Here is a 26,004-nt window from a genome sequence, read left to right on the forward strand (position 1 = left end):
TAGATTGGATGTAAGGAAAAATTTCTTTACTGAAAGAGTGGTGAAACATTGGAACAGGCTGCCCAGGGAAGTGGTGGAGTCCCCATCCCTGGAGGTATTTAAAAGACGTGTAGATGAGGCACTTAGGGACATGGTTTAGTGGGTGGTGGTGTTGGGTCGACGGTTGGACTCGATGATCTTAGAGGTCTTTTCCAAACTCAATGATTCTATGATTCTATGATTCTGTCAGATAATTAGAAACAGTGCCATAATTAGAAACAGTGCCTATGCTCTCATGCCCGCACATAGCTAGGGCAAATGATAATCACACTTCTGTTTCCCTCTCTTTCACTCGACAGCTACTGTGTGAGGATGTGAATGTTGAACGCTTCTTTCCTGTCCTCTACCCCAAGGTATAATGTTCTGATATGTCTGTATGTCCCTTTTCCACCAAGGTCTGGCTAGTGACGTCCAACTGATAATTTGTATTTTCATTACCTCAGGCTTCGCAGCTTATTGTTGCATTTGATGAACATGTCATAAGCAATAACTTCAAATTTGGGGTCATCTACCAGAAACCTGGACAGGTAAGCTTTCTCAGATCCCACGATACTTGAGGCAAAACACAAAGAGTCAGTTCTCTTAGCTTAAATGTAATAACAAGGTCTGACCTATCCTGTGAAAAAATACAGATGCTGTAAAGGGAAAGGATAGAAGCGTGCCTTATGTCGGTTGATTTGTTTGTGCAGGTCCTCAAAGCTGGTTGAACTGTGTATAGAAATTACTGCCTGTTCTTTGTACTGCTTGTGCTCCTTATGACTTCTCCTTTCCTTTTGAAGACGACTGAAGAAGAAGTCTTCAGTAACACAGAAGAGAGTCTGGGTTTCCTAGAGTTCCTGGAATTCCTTGGTGACAAGATTCAGCTGCAGGATTTCCGTGGGTGCGTACCCAGCACTGTTGGAAAGCCAGATTGAGTTAAGGAACACTGCGTGTTCAGAGGCTGCGACTCTGTTAGAGCCCTGCTTTCAGAAAAGTGCTCTGTCCTCTGAATCCCAGTGCAGGTGGAGAAGCCCAGAATGCTTTTGTCAACTGTCCTGTCTGGGAACCAGTTGGAGCTTAGGTCTCTGCTGGTATTTTCATTTAAAGGTCTCCTGGTATCTCAATCTGACCCACAATATCAGTAAAGAATAATTTTATTTGACTGTGAATGTAAGTTTGTTTCAAAATGGTAGGGGTCAGTAGTGTTTTAGTCTCTTTCTGTGGGGTAGCCTGTCCTTTCTGTAGTTCTAGAATATGGATTGTGTTTCGCAGAAGAAAGCCAAAGAAAGTAGCTCCTTTGAGGAATCCCTGGTTTAGCTTCATAGCTTTTAGCAAGCAAGCATGTTCATCAGCAGAAACATTGTGCAACTTCAGTCAGTGCATTTGTTTTGGGAAGATTTGGTGCCCCACTGTCACCGATTTCTTAAAATCACCTTTGATAATATTGATGTACCAAGCTACTGTTACTGATATCTTCTTTCTTCTCTCCACTTTCTCATCTCTGTCCTGCCTGACCTATGGCATGTTATGGATTTGCTCAGGTTCCGGGGAGGCTTGGATGTCACTAGAGGTCAAACAGGCACTGAGTCGGTCTATACAAATTTCCGGGGCAAGGAGATCATGTTTCATGTGTCTACAAAGCTGCCCTTCACAGAGGGCGATTCCCAGCAGGTATTGGATGGAAATCTAAGGAATTCAACAGTGTGGCTAAGAGGGGAGGAGTATTTGATGAGGGGCTAGTTAGAGGGGAGAGTGCCTAACTGCGTGATGTTGGGAATTATGGCTGGAGTAAAGGTAAAAGTAGTGATGAGGGGTTTGGTTGAACAGGTGGGTTGGAGATGCTAGGCAGATGGGTGTTTGAGGCCCCATCATACTGTTCTACTCCTTTTCACCTGCCTTCTCGCGTTACTATTTTTTTCCTCTCCAGCTTCAGCGGAAGCGTCACATTGGGAATGACATTGTAGCCATCATCTTCCAGGATGAAAGCACGCCTTTTGTCCCTGATATGATTGCTTCTAATTTCCTACATGCTTATGTGGTAGTTCAGCTCTCTCCTGGCACCACTGGGGACACGCTCTACAAGGTAAACAGAGCCAATAGATTCCCCTGTACTGATTTACTGATACTGATCCTTGAAGTGGAAACCTGTTCTTGGGCCTTTGGGAGAGATACAGGTTCAGCCAGCTGTCATCTGAACAGCTTTGCTTGCTCTGTTAGTAAACTTGATCAACGTTTTCAGTGAAAAGCAATAATTAGATCTATTACCAGTAAACCTAGAAATCCAGTAGCTGCCACCAGCTCTCCTTCCCCTTCACCCACTCTTTGATCTCTGACCAGGAGTCTCCTTCCTGCTATGTTGTTCTCCATTCTACAGGTTTGCAGAGGTTCTCTCTGTTTGGTGTGATTGCTACTATTTAGCAATCTGTATTCATGTTTGTTGAGTATTCATATTTCATAAATATATTGATAAGCTGGACGGGGCTAGGAGGTGAGGCTGAGAATGATTAAAGTTCTGGAACACAAGTATTTTACTGAAAGGAGTCCAGGACTGCTTACTGCCTCTACTTAGCAAATAGAAGGTTAATGAATAACTTGATCAATTTGTTAAGTATCGACACATGAAACTAGAATGTACTTGTATGTTTTTCAAAGTAGCTGATGAATTTCTGAAGCTTAAAGTTTGGGAATTGAAGCAGGACAAATTCAGATAAAAAATTTTTGTTTACATCAAAGAGCATGAGGAGGAATTGGTGCCATTTTGGGGGATTTCTTGCTTGCATTATATGGGTCAGGTAAAACTCGTTCACCTGACTGACAGCCATGTCTGCATTGCTCATGCTGCAGAGCACAGTGCTGAGAGTTTGCACTGCCTGAGACTGCAGGTCAGATACAGCTGGTTGGCCTAATCTATGGAATCTGAACCAGCTACATCTGCTTTGGGGGATCCCAGAACTGATGCCCATCTGGCAGGGAAGTGCTACCTGTTAGGGCCCTCCAGTTGAAAGAAGCCCTGCTAGAACATGGATTCCCTATCTGCAGCCTTTGGACACAGCTCTTTCTCTGTCACGTGACTCTGTATGGATGTCTGTATAACTTTATATTCAACTTTCAGTCATGCTGAGAGAGCAGAAAATATACAGAAGCTTGCATTCTGTGATGGATTTTCCATTGTATAAGCATTTTAATCAAAGTGCTATGTCTTGTATTATGTAGGAATTCTGATTTGGTATGATGAGTTCTTATGCCTTGGAGGTCTACAAGAACACCAAGAATATCAAAATTAGGACAGGATCTCCATCTCCTCTCCCACCAAAGAGCGTGCTGGGGGTGGAACAACCACCTTCCGTTGTTCCCTATGCTATGGGCAGCCAGGTCTGTAGTGACGCGATAGCCTCATGTTGATCAGGGGCGTGGGGTTCCAGTTCTCCTCTCACTCTCTGTTTTGTAGGACACAGAAGTTCACAGATTTTTTTAATGACAAGAGAAAGAGCTGGGAGAGCTTGCCATTTGTCTTGTCTCTTCCTACTATTGTTTTTGACTTTGCCTGTCTACAATGGCATTGTTTTTGTCAGTGTAATAGGGTTGCCTGTATCATTTCATGAAGAAGAAATAGTCCTAGTCAGGACCCTAGAGCCAATGCAGAGTTTTCTGTAAAGGCTTTTCCAAAGGGGTTTTAACTCATTCTGCCTTGAGAGCATTCTAGTACCTAAGAGACTGCAGTTTGGGAAGATTTTTTTCCACGCATTATTCTATTTACTTAAGCTTTAGTGCCTAGTGGTTAAATTGGAATATTAATGGCATTTATTTCTTTGAATCAATTTTTGCAATCAGAAAATTATAAATGCAAAGCAGGATTTTAACTGATAGATATCTATTGGGAGGGAGAGGGAGGCCTTGTAGTTAGGGGTCTAGCCTACAATGTGAGAAATCTGAATTAAATCGAGGGTCCCTTTCCTTCTTCCTCTCATTAAACTCATGCCTCTCATTGGCTCTGTGACATTTACACTGGAGTGTTATTTTGAGGCAGTTGCTGTTAAGTTGTTCTGACATTGTTCCCTGTTGTATGAAATGGCAAATAATGGTATTGTTCCATCTCAAACATGACGGAAAAAAAAACCTATGAAATATTCTTAAGTGCTGTATGTATCTGATAAGATAGCTGCATATAATTATAGGTTAAGTGCTGTGAAGAGCCAAGTGACAGTATGTAAAAACTGGACTGCATTACAGTTACTTTTTTTGGCATTGGTATGTCAGGTAGGAGCATGTTAAAAAAAAAAAAAAGCATGGATTTCCTTATCTCTTACTGGGAAAGTGCTTCTGTATGCTTACCACATGTGACTCAGAGAGGCAGTGTCACTGAGATACACTACACACTGAGGGGAGTATCTCCAATGAGGATTGTCTGTCAAAAAAAAATAGGTCAGTACAACCATATTGACAAAAGTTCTTCCAGTGGAGGTAAATCTTGCAGGCTGAATAGAAGCATCTTATTTTTTTGTTCTAAACACACTGGTTATTATTAAAAATATTTACTTAAAATATTTTTTAAAAAAGCAATTGGTTCAATTGTTTTTTTGTTGCTCTTACTGTGTGCACATCTAGCTGACTGAATTTCTGGGAGATAAATCAGCATGTCCATTCACTGAGTACAGAAACAGATGGATGCATATTAGATCTCTTTTGGATATGTAAATGCTTCAGGAGGGATCAGATGTACCATAGTAGTTTGAAGGCTTTGATAGTCTCACTTATGATACTTATTTTTTTTTCCCCTTATATTGTTTCAGGTTTCAGTCACAGCCCGAGATGATGTCCCCTTCTTTGGACCCCCTCTGCCAAATCCAGCCATATTTAGAAAGGTTTGTTTCTCTGGTCCGGTGTTAGATGGCAGGGGGATATTGTGTGAGCTGGCACAGGCAGGACGCAGGAACAACCACAAAACCACGGATGAAATGCAAAGAGTAAATTTATTTTCATTACCTCGCCGACCGGGGGATCCCCGAAGCAGCACCCGGGCAGAGGCACACAAGCGGGGACGCAGGCACCGCGGAGCTCAGTCCTTGCTAGAGGATCACTGAACCTGCTGTTTTTGCCTGTATTTCAGGGATTCGCGCAGGCGCAGTTTACCACTGTGCTTTGATCTTTCCCACAGCAGGGCAGGAATCTCAAGCGTGTTTGATAGGGTGCCTCTAAGTCTATCGCAGGCCTGTGTTGTCTAAACACAGATGTTCTACTTGTCCAACACACAAGGCCAAACAACAATTAGTATGATATGTGTTTTTCGATACCCCAGCTGCAAGTCACTTGAGCGTGTTTACAACCCTCCTCACCAGTCTTCCGTTATTTTCCCACAGATACGGTACATACCCTTGTGTTCTGAGTCAGTATTGTCAGTCTGGCTAGATGACTTTGGAGGTCTAAAGAGTAGTAAGGCAGAGTTTTTCTCATGTGATATTTTTATTACTGTTTTCATTTCCAGTCTAGTCTTCATCTTGTCTTGTAGAGTGCAGAGTTTCGTGAATTCCTCCTGGTCAAGCTCATCAATGCTGAGTACAGCTGCTATCGAGCTGAGAAATTTGCTAAATTAGAGGTGGGTCTATTACCTGGTTGCTTCCATTAAAAATTATAAAACTATATTACTGCCAGATTAAGAAAATACAGTATAATTTTTTACTTTCTTCTAATTTTGTGTTGCTTAAGAAAGGAAGATGAAATGTGATTATACTCAGCTATGTGATGCTTCCTTTGTATTTCACAGCAGGCATGATAGAATATAAACAGGTACATTCTAATGTAAAGATCTAATCCTCAAGTAAGAATGGGAATATGATGCATACATTTTGCTGGAGGAAATTCTGTATTAGCTGAAACTCAGTATTGTGCTGCATGATGTGTACTGATATCACCGATTTTGGTTCAAGGTACCAAAATTCTGTGCCAGACTGCTGCTTGCCTGATCTAGAAAAAAACTGCCTTCAATCCATGCCTGTTTCATCACCTGTAAAAAAAGTACTGATGTCCTTTATGACTTGCTTTAGAAAGAGTTTAGAAGGGCTGGGTATTACTGTATTATATTCCATAACTATACAGCTACAACCACTTCATACTGTTTAATTTTTCATGGTGATTTTTTTTTTTAAGGAGGATGTGAGACATTGCAAAAACAGGGGGAAACCCCCCCCCCCCCCCTCCCCATAATAGCTGTGTTTTCCCAATAATAAGCTGTGTTTCATTCCCAATGTTGATGCAGGAAAGAACTCGGAGTGCCCTCTTGGAGAGCCTTTTTGAGGAGCTGCAGCTTCGCAGCCGCAGTATGATGGGATTGCCCGTAGGGGAGGATGACAAGATAGAGAACGGCAGTGGGGGCTTCCTCGAGAATTTCAAGGTGAGCCATAGTGGATGGATTCCTTACCCAGTTGCTCACACTTTTCTCAAGCTCATTGTGTGTCCTTTCTTTAGAGCATCTTCAACTGTGCTTTACCGTATCTCTCAAGAAAAGACATTTTTCCCCTTCCTGTGCTCCTTTCTACATAGCTACAGCATGGTCCAGGGTGGAATTCCATACTGTCCCTGAGAAGTCAAACTCTTTATGCTTCATGCTGGTGTTTAGTGTCAGATGGGGTTTCACCCCATGACTTACAGAAAAAGGAGTGAGTGTTTGCAAGAGGAATTTTAATAACTAGTAGCAAGCAGCTTTCAGTTCCTACAGCAGATCTCTTCCAATTCATTTTCATTATAACTGAAAGAGTTGCAAGAGCCACTGCAAGAGAGTTTCTAACACATCTCTGAGTGTACTGTCTAGAAAAACTGTGATGTTTTATTTACCCTCTAAAAGCCAGAGTTAATTTACCTTTTTTCAGTGTAGATGACACTTTAAAAAAAAAAAAAAAAAAGGTCGGGTTTGGGTGACAGAACTTACTTTTAAAAGTTATCAAGATGATATGAGAAAGCAAAGTTTTTGTACAAACAGGCAAACTGAGTTTTGAACTGATTATATAGAGAGAATCTTGTATCACTTTCCTATCTAATTCCTCTTTCCCACTTCTGTGGGAAGTGCCTCACCACTTCTTTTGTGTAATAAGTTACCTGTCTGGACAGAGAGACGTATTACAAATAGCATTTCTTCAGATGACCTCCACCTGCTTTGTATGGTGGGCTGGTTAAAGTCATTAAGGGCTGTGAAACTAATCCATTCACCTATAGGTTTGGTAGCTATAGGCATAGCTGTGGTCAGAGCTGGGGTGCTTTGGTGAGGTGTATTTTTACATACAATCAGTCTACCCTGCCTTTGCTGCTAACCAGGAATTTCTACCCATCCATGTCTCACACTAATTATCCCAAAATGTCCTTTTCTGACTTCTAGCAGATGCTGTGATTTGCATGTCATATACACAGATGACCTTTGTAAAAGGCTGGAAAAGGCCGAGTAAACTCAAAAAATGGCTTCTTCAAATGCTGCAGATTTTGATACGGCTGCTTTCCCCTTGGAACCAGCACTCAAGTTCATGCAAGACTGAACCTTGCAGTCTTGAACAGGAGTTTGATTTTGTGTTTTGTAGCCTGTACTGGGTAGGACTGCTCCAGATGATGCTGTGTTATCCAGTATGCTGGGATACTGGTAGAGAATCTATTTATTGCAACAGGACAAGGGAGTGAAAGTAGAGAATATACTTGAGGAAGAGTTCTTCCCTGGCAGTGAGCTCCGTGAATCAGCTAGGACCAAAAATGGGTAATATCTAAGAGGCTGCCTTCTCGGAATTAGGATTTCTGTGGTTCTGGTGTTGGTCTGTCACAACTTCCCACCCAATCTGTGGTGCTTTTCATGCTGCCCTACCGTGTGCATGTCTATATGTGTATCTGTGTTTGTCTGTTTCCCTGCCTCCCTTCTGTTCAGCGGGTGATCAGAGGCCGCAGCCAGAGCCTGGATACCATGGGAATATCCATGAGAAAGCAGCAGCCAGCCACCCTGCCCAGCCGCCCAACTACAGCTGGCCTTGCCCTCAGCCAGAGTGTCGCCGAGGGCCCTAAGGCCATTGCTGCGGTAAGGTATTCGGGTGGGCTGTAAGAAAAAACTGGCATACCTTTGTGACCCACCCATACATTTTATTTCTCTTTCCCTATTAGATTGTCCTCTTGTCCTTCTGTGAATCTTTTTGTTGTATCATCCCATTTCACAAGTGGTGACAGCATGTGTTGCAGTCTCTTTTGTCTATGCCTATCTCTAGCCCCAGTTCATCTGTAAACTAGAGCTGAGATTGATGCAGAGTGGGAGAAGAAAGCCAAACATGATTCTACATCAGACATCTATCTCTGCTATCCTGGATTAGATCCTGTACGTTGCCATACCTTAAAAAAATGCATGCACTGTGGTTTGACCAGAATGGTACTGTGCTGTCATATGGCAAGAGCTGAGAAGATAAGGACACTAGATCTGTTCCACTTTCTTCAATTTCACCAATCAGATTCTTTTCTGTAATACAAACAGGTGCACAATGTTTATTCAAGGTGCTGTTTTGCTGTAAATAGAATTTGCATGTTGGGAACAAACAGCAGAATTAATAAAGTTTGGGGTGAGAAAAAGAGTGAATATTTCTAGTCACTATCAAAGCTTTTCTTATTTGATAGGGATACTAAACATATGTGATCAGTGTGAGCATAATAAATCCATGACAAATGTTTCCAGAAAAGTATCCATGTTTCTGATATTGGAAGTATGGTTACCTTGGCCAAAGTGCATTCAGCTGATTGTGGGCTCTGCACTACTGATGTCAGTACAGGCAAACTACAAAAAAACATTTCTGAGTAAGCCAGGAAGGTGCCTTTCAGTGTGGAAATTTCTTGGTGACAGTTTACTCAGTTGTATGCATTCTTTATGTCAGCACAACAAAGTCACAGCGTAGTACTGACTTAGGTTTGCTGCCTCCTTCTCTCCTTTAACTTCTTGTTTTCTCTACCTTTCTGATTCTGCCTCTCCTTCTCTCATCATATGGGGATACCTCCCTTCCTGAACCTCTTTCTCTGTATACTGGCTGTGTATCTTGTTCTGCCTTTGTTTCTGTATCTCTCTGTCTCTTTCTCATACCACCTTTGTAAGCCCTACCTTCTCTTTCTCACTGACAGAAAGTACTCCTTTTTGCACTGGTGGAGCTGGGCCGTGCTACTGTATTGTAGGGTAAAGGAGAGGATCTGGATCCACATCGCAAACTCCCTCTCCCATGCTTCCAGTTCTCCAGTTTTTCCTGTCTTGTTCCCCTCTCTCCTTTCTGTCACACTTTCCTTTTTTCTAGTCTTTTGCCTTGCCTGGTAGGAGCCCATCACGTACTCGAGCCAGCCGCTTCCATGGGCGACGGAGTAGTGCCATTGGCATTGAGAACATACAGGAGGAAAAGAGGTATGAGCCATGGGAAGATGAGACAAAGAGAGGAAAAAACAGGAGGAGATGAGAAAAGAGAGATAGAAAGGCACATATAAGGACAGAAAGGGAATCGACAGGAATGAGAACTGAAATGGAAATGTTTGGAATGGGAAGAAAAGCCTGATTATCAGCTAATGGAGAAATGGACAAATGACAGAAGCAAACAAAATAAAAAGGGACATTTGGAAATGAGGAGAATCAATATTTGAGGAAGAAGGGAGGACATGGGTGGAGGAACATAGTAAGATTGCTCTTAAACATTGTGCAGTATGATCTTAGTTCTCCTGTATTTGCCACTTTTAGATAAGAGTCAGATGAAAGGCTTTTACTTGGGAGAGAGGAATTGGGTGCTTGATTGTTTGTTTGTTTTCATGTTGAAAAGTTCAAATGGACAAAAATTCCGATACCTTAAAAAAAGGATTTTTTTAAAAAAAGCTTTAAGTCAAAATGACTAGCTTTTAAGTTAGATGGTCTAAGAAATAATTATAATTAAGGGGTAACATACAGGTTTAAGGAGTGATTTGGCATATTTGACAGAATTATAACCATTCAAAAGTTGTCTACTGGTCACGAGAGATTACTTAGTTAAATCAATAAATTTGTCTCAGCTCTAGCTGAGACACCATTTCAAGATTATACAGAGTCTCAAAAGTCACATGACTGCTCTGCATCTAATACACAGTTTTTCCAGTAGCAAGAATTCCAGGGAACAGCTTAAAGACTCGGTGTAAAAGAGGAAAAGCCATCTTTAATGTGGAAACTAGTGATTTCACAACAGGAAGAATTACTATATTTTTCCTTCTTTCCCGTTATTTTCTTGGACCTTTCCTTAATAAGGTGCCTATGACCCAATCTGAATAAAAAATAGTATAGAACTTTCTTTGAGAAAAATAAAATCTTCTGAGACAGCTTCCCTGTAACAGTCTAAGCCAACACAGTAGCCACAGCTCCTCACTAGTTTAAATAGTTTTTTACCTTATGCAGCTGTGCCCCTCAATCCATTACTTCGTGTACAACATCCTTCACTATCCCCTTAAAAGATCTGTAAAAGTTTTCTACAACAAGGAAAAACCCTGGATTTATTTTCTTTTTTTCCTGCTCTTTGCTAGGAGGGAATTGGTTAAGCTATTGGGTTTATTTAGCTTTCCTTTTGCTTATTTGTAATCTGCAACATGAGGAACAGTGAGCCTTATCTTGTGTTTTGTGAAAGACTTGGGTGATTCTTGAAGGTGCAGTTTCACTAGCAACTGGTCTGTTCTAACAGTTCATTGCTACTGAAAAGCAGGTATCATACTTTCCCTCTCCCAGCGTCTCTTTCAACAACCCAATCCTGTCCCATTCCTTGTGATGGCTCAGATGCTTAGTGGACCCTTCATGGAACTGATTCAGCCCATTAATCTAATAGAAAAAGTATCAACTTTCTTTCATCGGATTAATTGTCTGCCAGGTTCTGCCATGAACTGGCTCATGGAGAAGTCTGATGGGAACCAGGACTTGATGGAAAGTACACTCAGCAAGAGTGGAGGAGGCTGGAGCAGGCTCTCTCTCCGGCAACAGTGAGCTCAACATGTCATGCGTGACTTCACCCTGAAGCTGTAGCTTAATGATATGCAGGCTTTGACAGAGCTGACCCAGTCCATTCCGCTTGTTCATGTACCATAGAAATTTCAGGGTTGTTTCAGTTTCAGGATTGTTTTTTGTCAGGATAATTTCCAGTCTCACAAACAGTTGTACTAGCACAACTGAGGGCATGAGGAACTGTGATGTGAGGGGTACAGGTAGGATCAACTGACCAAGAGAGCAGAGGAGGAACTTTTTGAACTCCATCACTGAAGCCACAAAAAAACCCCAACAGAAACCTGAGTTTTCCAATCCTTAATTAAACATACCCCACTTTTCAGTTGCTCACACAGACAGCTTTCTTCAGAAGTATCTTGACAAGTACTAGTAGCAATAAAACTATTGTAACGATCCTGAAACAGGGAAATTTGCTGAGTCCTTTTTCTTTATGCAATAAATATATAAGCTCTCTAATCAATCCTAAAGCTTCTTAAGACCAATGAAATGGGGGAAGGTAGAAGAAAAAGTTGAAGAATTAAAGGAGAATACTGAAATTAATTTAGGCTTTTATATCAACTCAAAAGGAGCTTAAAGTTGGCCATTGCTAACATATTGCCCTCAACAGATCACATCTAAGGAGTCTGTCCTTTTCAACACAACTGCATTTTCTTCCCTTTCATGTGTATACGAGAGTTCCAGCTTTGTATTGTGGCTTGTAAGGATGTGTTAGAATAGATAGTGGTTAACTCTGGCCCTGGGGTATAGCTGGTTTCTCTTTTGTCTCAGCAGAGACACTGCAGAGAGGATACAGAAGGTGCTGGACAATCCAGGAACTTTCTTTGACCTGAAGTCTGATGGATCATCCAGTCCCAGTTCCCCAGAGTTCCCCAGCAGGAAGAGCAGGTGAGTTGAAAATAATTTTAATATTTGAAAGATGCTCACTGTGTCTGGTATTGGCTTAAGTGTGGTGCATGTCTTGCTCTGTTGGAGGCTTTACTGAGATTGTCCACATCAGGCATTGCAGCATCTTAAAAGTTGTATGTCTGGCCATGGCACAGTAATTCAGAGCATGTAAGGAAGGAACTCAGCTTTCTTAAACAGCCAGTGAAGAAAGATTGGACCACTTCAAGGTGATTTTGTCTATATATTTACTGTAATGTTAGCTTGCATCCAACAGGATACACAAAGCCCTAGCTGTCCAATTATCCATGCTTACTCATGTATATGTTTCCTCTGTAGTTTGCTCTGGAGTGATTTTGGAGCTTCATGGAGAAGCTTGGACAAGGGTATGTTGGGATGTTGGATTGTACTCGAGTTCTGCCCCTTTAAGCAGGATTCATGCTGCTGCTCCCAACCAGTGTGAACTTGCCTGTCTTCAGTCCTCCCAAAGTGTTACTGCAGATGTTACAGCAGGGTCTCGTGTGTTGCACCTATGTTTCATTGCTAAAGCACGCCATACCACACCCAGTGTTCTCCTGCAAAACACTTCATGCAGTAGTCTGAAAAATAACTCTCCAGTTTCTGGTGAGTCTGGAAAAATGCACTTTCCTGGTAGTGCAGCTTTGCTGTTGCTAAGCTGTATTATGCTGGGATGTGATCCTATCTAGGATACTTCAGGACTTCACGGAAACCACACATTTACATTTCCAAGACTCCAGAGCAGCCTGTCTCTAAATCCAAGACTGCAGCTGACTTTCTGGAACAGCTTGCCACACCTGATTTTTTTCATGAGAACTTGGATGAGGCCTGTGGCAAAAAGGGCACTGAGTGCTTTGTAGTAGGACATGTCCCTTTCTCAGGACTGGGGCTGCTCTAAGAAAATTTCAGGAGGTGCCCTAGAGCCAGGCCTCTATGGTTGTAGGTGCTCCAGGTACCAAGTCTGACAAGGGAGGGCCTTCCTTCCAACTAGACCCGATGCTCCCTAAGAATTACAGGCTGGTGACTATCTGCAGTAGTTTAGCTACTGAATTGTATGCCGTAGGACTGCCCAGAATTTTGTCACAGCCAAGGTGCAGAGTTCTGGTATGTTTTTGTGATACTAGTTTTTGGGTTGGGTGGGTGTCCAAAATGTTGGTGGGGAGGAGGATGGGAGCACAGCTAGGAGATACAGACCATTCAAGATGCTAGCTCTGGCAGCCAAGGGCAAGAGAGAATGCAGGACATGGAAGTGCTGATTGGTCAGCAACCCCCATCTTCCAGTATTACCACACCATTCCACCTCCCCTTCCTCATCCTGCCTGGGACCTTGTTAGTGAACTAGAAGTTCCTGGCTAGGCACATGTGAGGGACTCTTGCTCTGATTAGGTAGCTGAAGTAACCTTGTGTAATCAGCAAGAATTCTGCCTAGTAAGAAAACGTCTCATAGCTCGGCTAGTCCTGGTTACCCTACTGTAGAATGTGTGCATGTCCTGGAAAAAAATGATGAAGCTTTCTTGACATCTGTTCCTGATTTCTGCATTTGATTGTGGGCTTCCCTCACTTCCCAACCTCCATTCTCCATTCATCAGCTGAGGAGGTGAGCCAGCTGCAATGGCTGTTTCAAATTGATATCACATGCTTTCAGAGAGCAAACATAGCATGGGATTTCACTAACAATACTTGCATGAATATTGTTTATGCACATGAGGCATGACCTGTATGATTTGGCAGTCTGTCTACTTCTGTCCCCAGGATTCTCTTTATGCATCTTTTTCCAGTCATGGACTCAAAACCACTTGTACGATCACAAGAAAAAGTCTTTTCACAGTTGTGGTTTAGCCCATTCCTGGACAGTTTGTTTACGAGGTGGGATGTAGCATGGAGTTTTGCACAGTTGTTGATTAGTCAGAGTTAGTTAGAGTTGTGATTTCAGAGTTAGAGATCAGCCCACATGCAGCCATACCTTCTGCATCATATCTGGGACAGGGAATCAAGGACATGTAATTCCACCATGTAAAGCACACCGTTTTCACCAAGACAGTATTAGCACAGTATTGCAGAAACAGCCTAGGAGTGTAATTCTAACTGTCCGTCTCAGAGACAGTTCCACTGAATTTCTACTGAAATAGTCTATTTATTGTTCATTAATTGTGGAACCACAAATCAGGATCATGATATAGGTATATTTCTAATGCAAAAAGAGTTCCAGCTGGTTCTAGAGTAATTTACGCAGCCCATATTAAAAATCTTATCCCTGGTAGTTTGTTACCTATCCACTCCTGGTTCTCTCCAGGGAGTAGCGTCACAGGAAATTTCTCTGTCGCAAAAATGTCCAGCATGTTGCTGCTGGTCTTAAATAATCATTTCAGATTCCAGACTTGAATGATCCAACTCTTCATCTATGTTCTTCTAAAACCAACCTGGAAATAAATGCAAAGGGAACACATAAATAATAGATTAATTCTTTTACAGTAGAGACAAACCAGCAGTTACTTTCTGTCCTTGCATGCTGATTTCCAACACACCCTTCTGCAGTGATCAGCCTTCAATCCATGAAAGCGCATTGTTCACTTGGGCTAACAGTGTCTTCTCTCCCACATACAGGGACAATTGTCCTTAGTTTTTCTGCTCCACTGTCCAGGTAGCCTTCCAAATAATCCTTCTTCCCAAGGGACAGACTCAAAAGAATGAACCCAGCCTAAGGAACCAGGTAGCGAAACTCCTCAGGATCAGACAGCTTTCTGGGTTGCATCTGAAAAATCAAGCACTGTACTGTGTATGTCCAAATCCTAGGAAAAGTACATGGGTTTTTTGTGTGTGTGTTTTCCCTCCTCAGACACATCTGAGTGGGGACATCAAGCCAATCAGGAGTGGACCGGATGCTACTCAGTCATTGGTTACCTCACTGAAGATACTGGCAAGACTTTTGGGGTGAAATGAGAGTCCTGGCTAAGAGGAGCATGAACTTACTTAGAGGACCTCAAGGACTGTGGAGAGACCAAGTGGCACCAAGTAACGCTCCACTGGCAGTTCCTGGAGCAGGAATCCTGGGAAAGGGAGATGGACAGATAGCTCCTATTGGAGCATTTTGGCTCTATGCCCTTCCCATTGCCCAATCAGCAGTCACTGAACCAGCCTCTACTAATGATGGGGGGAAGGAGGCCACCTTGAGTGCCTCCCCTTCTCTTCCCCTCCCCTCAGATGAGCGAGAAGAGAACAGCTTGGCCTGCAGAAGGCAAGAGCAGAAGAACATGTTTCCACCTCTGTCTCTAGTGCCTTTGGATGACATAGGTCAGGAAGTGCAGTGCAGAGAATGAGGATGGAGAAACCTGCTGAGGAAAGATGCTGAGAAGGAGATACTTTGTGGAAATCTAGGTCCCAGCTCACTTAAATTCATGTTATTGATTTGCGCTGCCAAGGGAGAAGCATGTTGGCCTTCATTTCCTCCAAAATATATTTCCTAATCTCCTGAGGAAATATCTTTGGCCTATATTGGCCCTATCTTTACTGTTCTCCCTGTTGCATGCTGGCATGTAATATGCCTGGGACTTTAGGTTTCATTACTGCTTGTAGGTCAAGGCTGGCCACATTTTGCAGTGTTTCTGAAGGAATAAATATATTTAGTATGTTAAAGGTGTCTTATCTTTCTTGCCTCTCCTAGCTTTTTTGGGTTTCTTAACATTTTTAAGCACTTCATCTCTCTCTTATTGGCTGGTCTCTTGTGCAGGCAGTGAGTATTTCACCATAAACGTTAGGCTTACATGCACAGTGCACTTTCCACCATGTAAGCATATCAGCCTCATGGACTGCTCTTTCTCCTAGATGACTGCAAGCAGTGGATCTCAAATTCTGAGCTGGGAGAAGCTGACCTTAAGGGTCTTTCTTGACAGATATGAAACATGCACCAGGCTACCTCAGTGTCCATGACATTTGAGAGAGTGGTGGTCAAGTGATCCAATACAGTTTGCTTTGAATGTTCCCTTTGTAATGACCCTGTGGGAGCTAAAAGTCTAGTGGGATGGACCTACAGGAGCCAGTCTACTGGCAACTGGGCACAAGCAAAATCACCAGGATGGGCATCCTGACCTAGGTATGTTCATATCCGTAAGCAGTAGGAGAGTTCTGACCTCTCTGTGCAAGAGCTTGGCACTTGAGCCTAATAGTTTGGCACTGAGACATCCTAAAATAATGCAGATCTCAGTAATCTGTTTCTACCTTCCCATTGCTTCCTTAAACTTTCTTAGTTAACCATTCTATAATATTGGTTAATCGTCTATATGCTTTCCTGACTGCTGTTACAGCTGTCCAGAAACACAGCGGTGACAGTTTATAAGCTCTATGACATGAAAAATGTGCTTTTATAGTCCCCTTGTACTGTCTGGAATTTCACGTAAGACCAAACATGATAGTCTGAGAGTGGCTGTGGGAATGGGTGGCCTAGGCTGGGTAGTGCCTTCCCTTTATACTTGGTTTAACACCTCATCATGTTGTATTTAGGCTCCTAAAATCTCTGATCTCCAAAATGAAGGCATCTGTTGATTTTAATGAATGTCTAGAGGTAAACAATACTTAAATGCAGGTGGTTTGACTCACTCTGCTCTAAGACACTTAGACTTAAAGTGACTTTTAAGACTGTGACTTAGACTTTTAAGTCTGTGACTTAAAAATTTGGTTAGTCTTGTCCTTTCATACGCTTACCTAGAATGGAAACAAGAAGTGGTGTTTCTACTAAATGATGTAGCAACTAGAAATTAAGGAATGCAAGCCAGTTCACCTGAATTCTGTTCCTAGGTGGAAAAACTAGCTGTGGATGAATAATTTCTTCTTACTGTTTCTGACTGCTATGTAATAAAGCTATGTCACAAAAAGTGCAAGCCTATGTGTAACAATAAGTATGATGATGTTGAATGCTTGCATTTCACAGAATGCTCAGGAGTCAGACTTCAGGATACTGTGTGATGCAGCCATTCTCACGTTCTTCATCCAGTGTAAGCAGTTGTTGTAGTGGTTTGAGGGAAAATGAAACATCTGAGGAAGAGGAGAATGACAGGGTGGGTGTATGATCTCTAACAAACAGGCTACCTCCCTGATTTTACCAAGTGCATTATTAAAACACGTCTTCTTTGCCCTCTCCAGGAGCTGATGTGCTCTCTTGAGGGCCCTCGAAAACAGGATTCAATGGTTCAGAGTATGTGGCTGGATGACAGTGACTGCACACCCAGTACTTCTAGCTCGCCAGGTAAAAAAGAAAGAAAGAAAACCAGAAAAAAATCCTCTGCTTATGCTTCTGGAAGCATATGTTGAGGTTGAGCCACACTTGTTTGGCAAAATCTTTTGTATAGTTATACTTAAGATTTGAGAAGCATAGGTAGATGATAGGCTCAGAGAAATGGGGAGAGAAGCTAGCATGCAAACTGTAATGGGGAGAGTATGGGAATGGGAAGTGTGTTTCAGTAGCATGAATAAATAGTGCTGTACACACTGCAGAAGGAGTTACAGTAGATTGCACAGAATTAATGTGTTTATGTGTTTCTATGGAGAGCATGTATCTCAATGGTTGCTTTTCTGTATGCAGTGCCCCTTTATAAACTAAATACTTTAGATATGGGAATTACAGAAACAGTGCTTCCTGAACAAAGCAGTATGCTCCTTAGAAGGTGGGTAATCGAGTAGCTAACCTGCACTGAGCTTTTTGACTGCCAAGGCTGGGCTCTTAGTGTAGTACTTGATTAAAGTTGAAGTAGTTGATTAAAGTCAGCTTGGATCCATTCACAGTGCAGAGGTGATTATAGTCATGACAAGTTTTCTTTAGTCCTATAGCAGGCAGAACTATTGCAATATCTGTTGCTGAGGTACCATCTGCCCTGATCTCAGACCCTGTTTGCAGTTGTGTTTCACTTTGTTAAAATGAACTGTTTTGGATTGAAGCATTTCTTGTTGAGCATCAGCCTAAAGCTAAAATTATGGAAAAATTTAAATCAGTTTCATATAGTCATTACAAGTTTTCTTTAGTCCTATAGCAGGCAGAACTATTGCAATATCTGTTGCTGAGGTACCATCTGCCCTGATCTCAGACCCTGTTTGCAGTTGTGTTTCACTTTGTTAAAATGAACTGTTTTGGATTGAAGCATTTCTTGTTGAGCATCAGCCTAAAGCTAAAATTATGGAAAAATTTAAATCAGTTTCAGTCTGGTTTTGAGGACGAGGCTGAAGGGACTGTGTAAGATTTTAGGAAACTATGATTGAAAAGACTAAGCTTTTGAGATTGGGAAGTCATTAGGAACTGTGGAAGGTAAAACTTAACATTTGTTGCTAAAAGATTCTGGAATAGGAGCAGGTTGAGATGGTAAGAGATACTGGGGATTATGTGGATGGCAAGGAAGAGAGTTGGTTGGAAGGAATGGTGGTTGGAAGGAACGGTGAAATCTTTATAGGAATTGTGTGAAAAGGAGGTTGTTGAAAAAGGTTACAAGGGTCAGAAAGTGGAGCCAATTTACTTTGAAGACAGTTAGGTGTCTCAGTCTCTGCAGCAGCTCTGTCTGAGATATCGAGTGGCCATCAGATCCCTGCTTAAAATTGCCTGTATCTTAGCAACAGCAATGAAGATGTGATACTGTGAGGTGTTCTGCAGAGACCTCTGTTCTGTGAAATGTTCTGTAAGATTTCTCCACATCTGCAGAACAACTCACAGCATAAGTGCTTGTATACTTAAAGGCACAAGAGAACCCAAGAGGCTGGTATTGAAACTCTGGAAGAACAGGAAAAACAAGTGGAGTTATTGATCATGAAGAGGAAGAGGAGAGATGTGCCGTTTGCTATAATTAGGAAGTGGGGTGCTATATACAGAGCCTGCCTGTCCTGAGGGAGAGACATAAAGGTGTTTAATGTGGTGATATGAAAAAGCAGCATGTCGGGAACTTTCACAGCAGAAGACAGCTAATGACCTGCTATTAAGAGGCAGAAGCTGGGAATGAGCTTCTGTAGATCCTTGTGTTGAAGGCTAGGAAGAAAGAGTTCAGTGTCATCAGCTCAGAGCAAGAGTGATAAATAAATACTATAAGGCCAGGAGGCCCAACACCATGAAATAGTTTCTTTTTGAAGGGGTCTGGAAATGACACCATAAAGGCAATAGCTGCTTTGTGCCTGGTTGTGTGCGGGTTGTCATTGTATCACCATGGCATTGTCCAGGCTACCGTTTCCACAGGTCTGGGATTATCCCGAGTAGGCCACAGCTCCCCTCACAAATATTTGAGCTTTATTCACTCCTGTTGCCTTTGTGGCACTATACTGAGACCAAGCAGGTGTGAAAGATGGTTCCCTGTCAAAAGTGGACAAACAGCTTGTGTTTACTTGTGATGAGAAATACTAATGGGAGCAGAAAATGAGTGTAAATGCAAACTAGTTTGTTTCGCTTGAGTGTCAGAAATTGTCTATTGTCATCAAGCAAAAGATTTCACATTCCTTTTGACCTTGTGGGTAACTGCAGTTCCCCTTGCCCTCCATTTCTCCGAGAGCACTCCCAGGCACAGACATAATGCAGTGCTGTTTTTAACAGTGCTGTATGCCTCCCCTGCCACAGCCCATAGTTTAATCTTTCCACAAATCCACTTATCGCTCACATGTACCTGCGTCATGTAAAGCCCAGTGGAAGTGATCCACTATAACCTTTTATTATATTGGCTTGGGTTCTCTCTCCTTTTACCCCTCTACTCACTTGTGCAACATTTTCCTTCCTGCATTCTTTTTCGTGCCAGAAAATCCCACTGGATCCTAGAGCTGTAGCTGAGCTATGAAAGTTCAGATCCAAGTGCTAGGTTGATAGTACAGGCCCAACTCGCTCTGAGCTCCCAGCTTGCCACCTTGGGGAAAAGCTGCTGACTCAATATACTCTCCAGTAGAAGAGTGCTAGGTTATTCAGCCTAGCTGTTCCCCTTTTGTTATGGATATTGAAAGTAGGGATGCTTTCCAGTGGCCTCTGCTGCTCTTCCCAGATAGTTTCCCTCTCTGCTGACTCCTTAGTGTCCCACAGGTATATACATCATTAATATACATCACTGAGAATAATCATTACAGAGAATGTGAAGTTCAATGTAAATTTTAGGTTTTGTACACTCCATTGTCAATGGCAGTGATCTGATACTGACACTGCAAAACTTTCACTGTGGTTTCTCAGTTCCTTGGTATGGTAAGACAGCTGCACCCTGCAGGAGTGGTGATTTTTTGCTGTACCATATCTACTCTTGCATCTTCAGTGCAGAGATTTTAAAAAAAAAAATATATATAAAGGTACACCAACAAACATGCAGGTTTGTATATGGACTTCTGATTTATGCCAGGAGACCCATGGTTAAAAGGGATAAACATAGTGGATACTTTTCTGACTAGTAGAAATGAACTCACCGAATCAGGAGACTGTAGAGATGTAGTCTTGAGTGCCATTGCTGATTGCAGTAAGAAAGCTTGATGATGTCACCATCCATACCATTTAGAATGTGTTTGTGGTAATAGATGAAGAGGCAGAGGGGAAGGAAATAAAAGGTTATGTGTGTGTTTGAGGTACGTGAGGTAGCAGAGTTGAGCCTGCATTTTCTAAGCACAAAGTGAAATCTTGTCCTTAGGAATTTCAAAGTTTTTGCAATTTTATTTTCCAGAAATTCTGACAGTTCTTGAGCTATAAAAAGGTAGGATTAAGAGCAATTTGTTGCACTCAGAAATTTAGGAAAAAACCCAGGGATGATATATTTCATTTGATTTTTGCAAATACTAAAAAGTTTTCTATTTATGTACTACAGCCAGTCCTGATAGAAGACTAATTACCAAAAGATCAAGTGTGGCAATACATGTTACTATTCCTAGACAAAATTACATTTAAATGAACGTATTGATAATTTGGGTTAATCTGTGCCACAGGGAAGAACTGTAATTATCCATAACCAAGCATAATAAACTGAAGAAATGCCAGAGTTAAGCTAAACTGAAAGCAAAGAGAACACCTTGGGACACAGAGAGGCATCCAGGTGTTTTAGTTTTGCCCTTTAGTGAGCTATACAATAACTATTCATCCACAGTTAATGTACTGTGTAAAATCAGACTGAACTGATTTTTTCTGAAGAAACCTAAGACATTTCGGATACCCACTGTAAGTCTGGATCTTATGCTGAATGATCCTAACCAATGTTCACATTCTTGGATTCTCCAATTTGCCATTCAAATTGAGAGAGCAAAGTTGCAGAAAAGAAAAGAAAATGGCAGCAGTCTGTGGTCATTATGCTACCAGAGCTAGATAAAGACATAGAGAACTGCCACTGCCAAAACTGCTATTTCCCCCTAGCCTCAAGGCGCAGATATAAATTTGGCTATAACCCTCCTTAACACTTTCTTTAAGACACTTCTAGGTTAGTTAATATGCATAGTTGTTTTAGATGTGTTTTTATTCAGTTACTCGGTCTATTAGTCGCTACCTACAAACATAACATTGTAATTAAATTTCAAAATACTGGAGCTGAGATATATACAAAATGGCAAATTCATGTTGTTTAAAGCCACAGTTTAGCAACAAATGGCAGTGATTTACCAGTTTTGTTTTTAAACCTCAGAGTTTTAAATTACATCATGAAACTGGAAAAGGGGATAGTCTGCCTTTGAAAAATGCTGAAACACTGTTGCATGTCATCTGTTACCTAGAAATTGTTGGTATGATCATGTATAGTTCAAAAAGAAGAAAATGTTCCTGTGAAGAACATCTTGGCTTACCATCTTATTGCAGGAATCCCTCATTAGCTTTCTTAACTTTCCTGATTGAATGGTGGATAGGCATGCCATCAAAGTCATTCGTCTGCTCCTTCTGCCCCCTTAGCACATTCTGCACTGACACCAACTCTGTAATTCAAACTCTTTCCATTTTCCTCTGATTCAAATAAAAGAGTTAAACAGATTTACTGTTGCAATACAGCTGTGCATAAACTCCCAGAAACTATAGTATTTATGAAATTACAATATTTAATAATTTTAAACCATCCTTAGTGCATAGGATGGAGGGTCACCATTACACCAAATTCAATGGTGTAAGAAAGAGGGCTGTTACGTTAAAGACATCATACTTATTTCTTGTGAAATGTGTATGGTGAATGTAAGATGATTACAGAAAGCACAACAATGTTTTAAGTTTGTGAATTTTGCAAAGTATTTCATTCCTGTTTTTGCCATGGTGTTGATATGTGATGATCGGCAAATTCCTTAAACCCTGAGGTCAGAGGTGGGAATCTTAAGGGAGGGGGCAGAGGGAGGAGAAGGAAGGGAAACGCTGTGAGAGCATAAGAGTAGATTCTGCTTCACAAAGTGTATTCTTAAGGATAAGGCATTAGGGTTGCACAGATGTATTCAGTAATGGCATTTCTTAGCTTGACTGCATGATGCTGTCACCTACTGGAACCTGCTGTATTATTTTAAACTATTTTTTGTGTATAACAGTAGACTGATACAGAAATTGAAAACGGGACTGATGGAAACATTTGGGAAAGTTGGAGAATGCCTTAATTACTCATTAGATAGCTATAGACATAGCTTCTTTAGGCAAGAAGCTATAGCCAGAACAGCTGTGGCATTGAAACACAGTCTGGAACCAGTGGCCAATGATTTTTTTGAATGAAACGAAAGCCAAGTAGTCGCTTTCCTTGTGTTTCAAGCTGGAATGAGAAGTAGGTCAAGGTAACATTAGCCAAGTTGGGTGTAGATACATTCCTTTCACTCTTACCTGTGCATGAGCCACACACCTGTGAAAAGTTTGGGGTAAAACAGCTATGTGTGCAGCTCCTGGGATACCATCTTGATTATTTCTTTATTGTTCTGTGCTTGGTTCCTTTCTAGGAAGCAGGTTGCTTCCTTCCAGCAGTGTTGCTGGCTCCACTGGAAAAGGCAGCAAAGCAGATGCTCAGCACCATAATCCAGTAAGTGCTTTAATAAAACATTTCCTTCTCACTTGCACAGAGATAAGGATGGGAGAAAAGAGAGACTTAATTTAGGAGGCCTTGCTTGCTGAGGGTTGAAAGGACAGTAAGAAGGTGCTTGCAGGGGAAGGTTAAAGAACTGCCTTGTTCTGCAGGCCTCCATTTTGTGCTGCGTGTGAGGTCACCGCTGGAGGACTGTCTCGGTGCACACTGGGTGAGTAGCACAGGCAACGGGCATGAAGCAGCACCACAGGCTGGTGGTTCAGGGTGGAGGGAGGCCCCTGGGCCATCCCCGGCCCCACTGAAAGAGTGCAGCAAGTACTGTACAGCTTCACAGTGAATAGAGTTAATCCTATACCTTCTTCCCCAAATGATCGTCCATGGCTAGCTGACTCTGGTCTGTTTAATCTACCTAAGCTCTGCCTTTCTTGGTTTCCTGCTCCCTCTCAGGGAACAGCATTTCCCATTGAGACACCTCTCTCTGCCCTAACCTATGCTCAGTTTTATTCTCTTTTTTTTCTTTCATTGTTCGGTTTCCTTTGCTCAGATGGCCACCTATCCCCTGCTTCCTATGGTTTCATTATTTTACTGAGCCACTTTCTTTTGCTCATTTTGTGACTTTGTGCCTATCTCTACGCCTGCTTGTTTGCTTTCAGCCTAGCATTGGTGGGACCTACTTCTCCATACCAGTTTCACAGCTTTTCCAGACATGGGAAGTGGGACTGGATCTCCTGGTGAGGTCTGTAATAGAGCAAAGGGGAGCACAACTCCAAATTTGTTCTGTAGAGTTCATAGTCCAGTTTTGTCTGCATCGCTGAGAGTCACTCTTTCAGCTCAAAGTCCCTTTCCTTGGCCAGTATCTTCTCTGGCTTGACAGCTAAACAGCATGCTGCCTTGAAAGTGGTGTGGATGTGAGGCTCTCAGGAACTAGTTTGTTATATAGCTAAGTAAAAGAGGTACCATCTTTATGGAAGAAAATTCTTCCAGCTATTCCTAAATAGCTGGCAGTTCTTATTACTGCTTAGCATCTACCCCCGTGCCTGGTAAAAAGACACAAAAGTTTAGATCTTCAATGTTTTTTCAAGTAACGCTCAACTTTTAGCTGCCCTGCAACCTGGTGGCATTCAGAGCAGTCAGATAAACAGTTCAGCTCCAGGCAGTGGTGGCCATTGGTGTCGCAGCAGACTGACATTTACAGACAGAAGATCAGAAAGGGAAGCCAGGCAAAGAAGCTGGTACTCAGCGCTGAGACTACTTACATGCATGCTATGCCAAAGATAAGTACTGAGAATGACAGTATAGCTGCCAGACAGTATTTACTGGGGGTAGTCACCAGAGTGTAAGCTTGTGCTTACGATCAGGTCTCTGTAACGCAGGAGTAAGGTTGTCTCAACAAGAGGTAGAACTTCCTCAAAGCTCTGCTCCCAAACAGGCAACATTTGCTCGACGTAGGTATACAGTCAGAAGTGCAACAATATGCATACTCACTGATATAAATGCAAAGGCTGTAACCACTTACTAGTGGTTATCACAGGCAATAAGCAATGTAAGGAAAATCCTGAGTTTGGATTTTCCTTATCTCAGTAGTGTTTAAGTACTATTTTAGTACTTAAGGCTTTGAGCATTTCATTTCCACAGATTTCAAGTAGGGTCTAAGGGCCTTTAAGATAATTTTGGGAAATACATGGCAATCTGTAAGACCCATCTCATTTGGTCCATCTGCCAAATCAACAATGTTCTGTCACAAAGGCTGGTTTTTGTTGGTTTGTTTTTTTTTTTTTTTTTTTTTTTTTTTTTTTTTTTTTTTTTTTTTTTTTTTTTTTTTTTTTTTTTTTTTTTTTTTTTTTTTTTTTTTTTTTTTTTTTTTAAAGTCAAGCAGTCAAGCTGGTTCAAAGGACAAAGTTGCATAAGACCCTGGCTTTCACCATGAGATTATTTCAAGGTGTTCCTTGCGTTCTCCCCACCACAGTTCATTGCCTCCCATTTTACCCATTTCTGAGACAGCACTGCCTATGGCAGTGGCCCCAGGTCATTGGGGTGATCTGGCTTAAAGTGATGTTTCAGTCATTCCATTTTTATCACAACCTCAGAATCAGTTTGATAGCACAAATTGGAGACTAGCAAATTTCAGGGGGGAAATGGTAAAAAAATTTCTTTAATATGGCCTCAAGGAACTCAAAGAAACCTATGGCATCCGCATACATGATAACTTCCCTGTCATTCTAACTCCTAAATGAATGTAGCCTCTTACATCTCACAAAGATTTCCTTAAATTCTAGGCTGGATTTGCCCACAGACTAATGGGTGCACTGGTGGAAAGGAGGAAGGAGTTCTCAAATTATAGGATATTTCCTGAAGAGCTGAGAGAGGTGTAAGAAGGAAAAATTGTGGATGGGGGAACAAATGATACTCCCACAACACTTACAGCTGCAAGAACATGAAGGATACAGACTTTTTTTTTTTTCCCCTGGTGCTTTGTTCCAGGATTTGCTGTTCAAGTAAACAAGCATGAATATGCTTTACCCTAAAGTTCAGAAAGAGACAAAAAATGGAATTCCAGCTGCTGCTAGTTCTTCTGCTTCCTTCAGTGATGCATCAGACAGCCAGGAATCATTGAGAAATCAAGCCTCAAATTAATTTGTGTTATTCCAATTCAGCCAATACAGGGCCAGGTTCCAACTATTTCAGTGTGAAATTTCTAACTACTGTAATCAGAGATGAGAGTGAAAAATGAAGCGTTTTGGTTTTAATTTTATTGTTTGCATATCTTTCTCTCTGCAGACTATATGACAGGAAGTCCCTCATAGCCATATCCAAATCACCTTTGGATAGGCAGCAATTAGGCCATCCTTGAGGAAGTATAACACAGTCTGGTTCAGTTACCAACTACACTTACATAGTATTCACCATTGTCCTCCAAAGACATTGCTGTAAAACTGGCATTAATTAAAAACCCCTGCAAGGTCTGGGGTTGGTGCCTGAGAATGCATGTGTGTGGTGGTCTCCTCAAATGTCAGTCACTGCAGAGCAAGGTGTATAAAATACCATCTAGGAGCGGGACAGTTCCTTTTGAAATACTTGATTCGTTCCCCAGATTTTTCTTTGGACTTGAATTGTTCCTCTCTCTTCCACACTTCTCTCTCG

General features: G+C 41.8%; 1 protein-coding gene across 1 annotated transcript in view; it reads left to right on the forward strand.

The window, feature by feature from the left end:
* The window catches only part of LOC103905470 (rap1 GTPase-activating protein 1), a 46,939-nt gene extending 31,395 nt beyond the window's left edge, over nt 1-15,544 (forward strand). Inside the window, exons 9-20 of the mRNA XM_009287149.2 lie at nt 339-392; nt 483-566; nt 819-919; nt 1,560-1,689; nt 1,946-2,101; nt 4,809-4,880; nt 5,525-5,611; nt 6,272-6,406; nt 7,916-8,062; nt 9,309-9,412; nt 11,783-11,899; nt 14,751-15,544. Of these exons, the coding sequence (XP_009285424.1) occupies nt 339-392; nt 483-566; nt 819-919; nt 1,560-1,689; nt 1,946-2,101; nt 4,809-4,880; nt 5,525-5,611; nt 6,272-6,406; nt 7,916-8,062; nt 9,309-9,412; nt 11,783-11,899; nt 14,751-14,760 (1,197 nt within the window). The 3' untranslated portion in view covers nt 14,761-15,544. The remainder of the gene's footprint in view (nt 1-338; nt 393-482; nt 567-818; nt 920-1,559; nt 1,690-1,945; nt 2,102-4,808; nt 4,881-5,524; nt 5,612-6,271; nt 6,407-7,915; nt 8,063-9,308; nt 9,413-11,782; nt 11,900-14,750) is intronic.
* Nucleotides 15,545-26,004: the final 10,460 nt, after the last annotated feature.

This window comes from Aptenodytes forsteri, unplaced genomic scaffold, assembly GCF_000699145.1.
Source record: "Aptenodytes forsteri isolate BGI_AS27 unplaced genomic scaffold, ASM69914v1 Scaffold216, whole genome shotgun sequence".
NCBI lineage: Eukaryota > Metazoa > Chordata > Aves > Sphenisciformes > Spheniscidae > Aptenodytes > Aptenodytes forsteri.